A 6,468-nucleotide genomic window follows, 5' to 3' on the forward strand; every position below is an offset into this window, starting at 1 on the left:
ATTACACATGTGCAAATATAATAATGATATTATTATTCAGATCCCTGAAATCATGTGAGTTTCGCAGCTTTGCTTTCAGCAATAAAAAGAAAGTCTTATCCAATTTTTTATTAGGTTTACATCTATAGAAGACTTGTTACCTTTTTGTGCTGTTGTGCTAATGAATATAATATTTTTTTCTGTTTCAAGCTTTAGGTACAAATAACATTGCAGCCGTAGATGGCAGTGGAGAGAAGAAGGTAGATGATTCGCAATCGCTGGAGAAAACAGTTGATGATCTGGCACCACAGCCGCAATCAACATCAACATCTGCTTTTACAACAGTTGAATCCCTGCAGCCCAGTGACTTTCAGTCTATCCCAGAAGAAGTCAATCACGTTGAAGATGTGCTTGATCATAAACTAATGACAAATGCTCTTATGAAAGAATCCATGGAATGTCAGAATGAGACTGATGATGAAACTGACATGGAAGCTGAAGTCAGTTCAGGAATATCCTTACCAAACTCTGACAAAGTATCAAGCAAACTAGTAATAGAGGGAAACAATGCTGAACTAAGGGTAAAATTAATGAAGGAGATTCGCAAGCCAGGAAGAAGTGAGTGTATGTTTGTATCATAAAGCTATGTGTATGAATGTGTATGCAAGGGTCTGCAAAACAGTCCCAAAAATTAGTTTACCATCCTTTTAAAGCTTTGAGAGTGAGTGATTATAATATAATGTTGTATAATGTGAAGACACAACTTAAAAAAAGTGCAAAGCTACAAGAAGGCCCTTAAGAACCCATTTTTATATCTTGAGGTTTGGGATGTTTGGATTAAAGTATGCATAACCATTTTTATTAAATGAGTCAACTTTAGTCGACTTCAAATTTGAAGATTGTAATAGTTAATGGGGTTTAGTAGTTTGTGTGTGACACCAGTGTTTTGACGAATTCACTCCACTATGGATATTTTACATGTAATGAGTGTCACTTTTAGCACCCATTTCAAAATGGCTTTGAGAAAACCTTAGAAGATGCTGATCTCCAAAATTGATTAGTTTGAAGCTGAGATTAAAGATCACAGGTATATGCAAGTTTAATGAGAGTGGTTAAAAATAACAAAATATAACTGGAATTATCCTGATTACTACCGTAATAATTAATACCATAATAATTAATTAATACCATGTAGCTCTTACTGGAGTGCTTGCGAGGATGAATTTTGGCCATGATGCACAATTATTTGTCTATAGATACTATGTCTGGACACCAAAGTGAAGAGACATTTGAATGAGGTTCTATTGAACCTCATTCAAAGGCTGGCTGGCACCTGTGGAATTGTACTCCAGGATGATTTGCATCCTTCGAGAGAAAGGAAAAGGCATAATTGGCTCCTTCAGTAGCCTTTCAGCATGTTTTCACAAGAACAACCTGCATGATGTCCAAAGTTTGCCTCTCCCCCAAAATGTCCGTACAGTGATAGTGTTAAAATATAGCCTGGGTAATAGGTTGTTACCCAGGCTCCTCTTATAAATCATTGAGTAGCTTATTGCACATTGGCAGAGTCCTAAGAGGAAATTGCTGCCACCCACCTGCCTGGAGAATAAAAAATAATTATGCGTGGTAGACATGACAGCAAATTTACAAATGCAATTTTTTTTAATATTAAAAAAACTGTTAAAATCTGAATGTTTCAAGTCAAATCATAAGAGGCCGTGTAATATTTTCGATGCTAGGTTTATTAATGCACTGCAGGATCTTTTTAAAGTACCCACTAACTTCCAGTAGGTGGCATTGGCACACTTTCAAAATGCTTGGCAAGGTAGTATTTCTAAGTCTGCTGGTAATGGGATGTAGCAGACCTAGATTGTTCTGTTCCAGAAAACCAGGATGAAGATATATTTCTGAGGCTGCGTCACCCCAGGCCTCCGTGCCGTAATTGAAGAATTTTAGAAGCAAGCTTTACGCTTTTTGCTTGAGGAGAAACGAACTAAAATAATTAATTACAATGAATAATTTAAAGGGTCCAGTTTGTGCTGATATAATTTTGAATTCATCTCAAAACAATTTTGAAAATGTCAGCAATTTTCACCAAAAGAAATTAATGCAAGGTATTTTCCTGTAAAAAGATTTCATATTTAATTTACTATTATTGTATTTTCAGATTATAAAAGAATCTTCAGTTTACTGGAAGAAGTGAAAGGTCCTTTAGAAATCCAGAGGAGTGTCATTCAGAGTATTATCAAAGAAGCTGCTAGGTATATGCAAAAAAAATGTTTACATTGTTTGAAGACACATTATATAGAGATTTGGTGGTGTTCGTAATACAAAATACTAAGTTCCAATCCTTATAAAGGCTATATTGATTTTTTTATTTGATTAGAAATGTAATTGTTATGGTAGTCACAACTGTTATTATTCTTTCCAGGTTTAAAAGAAGAGTATTAATCCAACAATTAGAAAGGGCACTGGAAGATATTGTTTCAAGGTCTCCTTCAGAACATATCAACCATGTCAACAGCAGATAGTCTAACATGATTACTGTGGACCAAAAAACTGTTTGCTTCCGTGTGATTCTGTGTACCGCGCATGAACAGCTAGTGGCTACCAGCTTTATACCATCTTGTGACTCCATTGGCATTAGCTTCTATCCGAAGAGGATTTTATAAGGCGTAACGGTTGCAGGGCTCAATGAAGAGAAGCTAGATTCGAGTGGAACCAACAGCCTGACCAACCTTTGCTGTGGGAGGGTGTGATTATCTTAAAGATGAAAGGAAGAGGCCTGCTGATGCCTTTCCAACAGATGATGCCCACGATTCCTGCTGTTAGCTGAAGTCGTTCAGTTTAATGTTGTGGAAGCATATATCTGAGGGTTAAGATACCCTCAGTCCAAATATATGCCAGTTTTTTTGGCATACAAACCAGGCACTTAAGAGGAGAACATACAGTTTTAAAAGACGTTGAATTTGAGGAAGAAACGATCTACCTCAGACTCACTTCCTGTTTTCATCTACAGACTTCTTGAAAATTTACTTGTGGCCAATTCCTTCCCAGGCCTAGATTCCAGTTCTGTTTCAGCCTGTGAGGAGGACACTGTTTCTTCAGGTGGACTTGCACTGTGCTTCAGAAGCACTAAAGTGGATGGATATAGCTTCAAAGAGCATATTGAACTTTTTATTGTTCATACAAGAGAAATTATTTTTGGACAGTATTGTTACAAAAACATGAAATTGTCATATTTTAATGTGTAAAATAACTTTTGTAACTCTTATCTATTAAAAATAAATACAGTTTATCATGGAATTTTAATTTACATATGAAAATGTGTCCACACAATTTTAGGTAGTCTTTCACACAATTTAATACTTTTCTTTTTCTATTTTTAGGTAGCCACTGTCATTTGGAAGTGAGTTTCAGATATTCTGTAGAGTTGTATTAAGGCACCACTTCTGGTTTTACATGTTTTATTCAGATTTAAAAAGTGGAGGCATGATACATTTTGGAACAATGCAGGAAATCTAATGTGCTGCATCTCAAACATTTACAGAAAATTTAATTACTTTTTTGAACTTGTTTCCATATATTCAGCTTTGCTGATTGTCTGCAATGTTTTCTGTTTGGAAAAAACTTATTTTGTTAGACTGGTGGAGTCCATATGTCTGGCTTTTCAGTTCTAAGAAAAAAAACATTCTGATATTTGTGCTGGTTTAAAAAGTTTGAGGGGGACAATATTTTAATTGGATTGACTTGTGTTTCTTGCTCTGAAAATTTGCACAATCTATAGAACCATGGAATAGAAAATACAACACAGACAGAAACCCATTGAGCCCGTCTGTCGCTTCATTGGAGCTAACACCTCTGCCAGTTCTCTGGCCACTCACCTTGAATATTATCACACTTCAAAACCTGTAACATCTAAAAGCAAGTTACATCAGCTTTTGAGTCTTCAAACAATGTAAACATCGCATTTGTGGCATTTTCAAATCGATGTAGTGAAGCAAATTCACAATAGGGACTATTATTTCATAGCTTACGGCTCTACTTATGATACAAAACTAAGAAATAGCTGGTTTTCATTGGGAAAAATACTTCATTGATTTCTAAAATATTCATAGATTAAAAAGTACAAGCAAATTATTAATTTGGAACGCTGATGAGACTAGACATGAGAAGCATTGTTTTCCCACAGAGCAGTAGATACAATACAAAAAATTACATTTGTAAAGTGCCTTTTACGTCAGGAGGACATCCCAAGGTGCTGAACAGTCAGGGATTAGGACCCGAGCAGGGGTGGGGGGGAGGGGGTTTGGGATCACGGAGGGTGGACGCCTGAGAGGGTAGGAGGGTGGCTGAAGGCACAGTTGAAGAGGAGGTTTTTGAGGCGTGTTTGGAGACGGCAAGGGAGGGGGGAGGGAGTGAGGAGACTGGAATTTGGGATGGAGTTCCAGAGGGTGGGGGCAGAGAGGTTGAAGGTGTCAATTACTACTTTTTGCCGTGAGTGAAACACCCTACAATCCAAGTTCTTGGCTGGTGCTAATTCAGCCGATCTCGGCCAGAGTACATCGGAAATTGACCTCAGCCTTCCAACTCACTTCTGCCTCATTAGGCCCAGGATTTCCACTCCTGGTGCCTATCCAGTGGCTCCTTATGCATATGGATATTCAGGTAAGTAAAACAAAATCAGGTTTGTGTGTAAAAGTACTACTGGCACTGTTCTAGTTAGTGACTGCCTCACATGAAGAGTGGCCACTGGAGTAAGAACTGGAGAGTGGCTGCTGCCTGGAACCATAACCCCCAGCATGACTGTTTCAGGAGACGAAAAGGAAAGGAAAAGACAAAAGAGTTTGTTTAATAATAATAAATAATAATAATAATAATCCTTGCATTTGATATAGCGCTTTTCATGTCGGGAGGACGTCCCAAAGCGCTTCACAGAACACACTGTAAAGTGAATTGACTGTATATTTGTGGGCGAACGCGGCAGCCAATTGCGCACAGCAATGTCCCACAAACAGTCGTAGATTGAAAATGACCAATTTAATTATTGTTTTTTTTTAACTTCTAAGGATACAAAAAAAAGATAAATCGTCTGGAAAGTAATTATTTCTGTGCTGCTGGATCTCCAATGCTGACAATTCCAGGGAGTTCCGTACACTTTATGCCAGCCATTTTGTTTAGAATTCAGTTCTTACTCTGTCAAACTGAAAAATACCCAAATACAGTAGTAATCCTATAGGTAGGTCAGAAGTAGTTTTATGACTGCCGTAACAGGAACAAAATAGTTCAGAAAATCTGATATAAAACGTTACTTAAGCTTGATTCCCTGTTTTTTTTCTTCTGTTGATTTCCAAATGTGATTTTATTTTACATTTGTATTTAAATTGTCTTAATTTGCTAGCCCATCCTGCAATTGAGCCCCCATTGCTAAAAGATTAACTCTGACTGCAAAACATAGTGTATTACAGGTTACGTTTTTTTAAAAAAACTTTATTTTGAGCTGCGTTGGAAACTGAAAGACCTGACTGAGCCCAGACCTGATTGATGGGTAATCTTAAACAAGTGGCGGCACATGGAAAAAATATCTTTGAATTTTTGGTATTTGGGGATAGTTTAGTGGGTTGGGTGGAATTTGCTTTGGGCCAAATTTCAAAATGGTCTATTGTGGGAATTAGGTTGATAACCTATGTGTCTTTTCCATAGTTATTTTCTTATGTTTCATTGAATTCTATTTGAATTGTCCAATTTCTATATTAAAGCTTTGACCATTTAATCCATTAGTTAAGCATGAGCTAATGACTTCAATTATGCATTAAAATGGGCATTTTAACCTTTCATTAACAACAACAACAACAACTTGGATTTGCATAGCGCCCTCCACGCTCCGGACGACATCTCAGAGCCCTTCACAATAATGGATCCCGGGGCCGAGCCAGGGGGAGGGGGAAGAAGGTGACCAAATGTGCGGTCGAAAAGAAAGGCCTTGAGCCTTTCATTATCGAAATGCCTTTTCAGCTTTCAAAAAGTGCTTATGCCCTCATATTTCCACAGTTTAAAGTTTGATAAATAGATGTAGAATTACTTCATTGAATTCTTGGTAAAAAATACCATATTCAACTTTGGTGAAGAACTATTATTGTAGACCAGAGTGTCAAAGCACTGGAAGGTAATAATAATAATTCTTGCATTTGATGTGGCACTTTACCAGGTTTTCGGAACGTCTCAAAGATAGTGTAATTTCATAAAACCCTTTTTTTTATTTTAGAAAAAAATAATTGCAACTCTTGGTTGTTTAAACAAAATATACAGTCGATTCACTTTACAGCATATTCCGTGAAGCGCTTTGAGACGTCTAGGCTCTGGAACTCCATCCCCCAGTGCCTTCGCCGCTTCCTCCCTTTCCTCCTTCAAGGCCGGTCTCAAGACCTTTCTCTTTGACCGTGCCTTCAGCTCCCCTCTCGACTCTCTACCCCCTCCTCGCTCCCTCCC

General features: G+C 37.5%; 1 protein-coding gene across 6 annotated transcripts in view; it reads left to right on the plus strand.

Annotated features, from left to right (window-relative positions):
* ints6l (integrator complex subunit 6 like) overlaps positions 1-3,283 on the plus strand; it is a 30,887-nt gene extending 27,604 nt beyond the window's left edge. For 3 of the 6 annotated variants that reach the window (XM_042340896.1, XM_042340894.1, XM_042340897.1), the window contains 3 exons: positions 190-603; positions 2,147-2,240; positions 2,411-3,283. In XM_042340896.1, the coding sequence (XP_042196830.1) occupies positions 190-603; positions 2,147-2,240; positions 2,411-2,510 (608 nt within the window). In that variant the 3' untranslated portion in view covers positions 2,511-3,283. The remainder of the gene's footprint in view (positions 1-189; positions 604-2,146; positions 2,241-2,410) is intronic. The other 3 variants (XM_042340895.1, XM_042340900.1, XM_042340898.1) reach the window with 2 other exon arrangements.
* Positions 3,284-6,468: the final 3,185 nt, after the last annotated feature.

Source organism: Callorhinchus milii, unplaced genomic scaffold (assembly GCF_018977255.1).
Source record: "Callorhinchus milii isolate IMCB2004 unplaced genomic scaffold, IMCB_Cmil_1.0 Scaffold15, whole genome shotgun sequence".
NCBI classification, from domain to species: Eukaryota; Metazoa; Chordata; class Chondrichthyes; order Chimaeriformes; family Callorhinchidae; genus Callorhinchus; species Callorhinchus milii.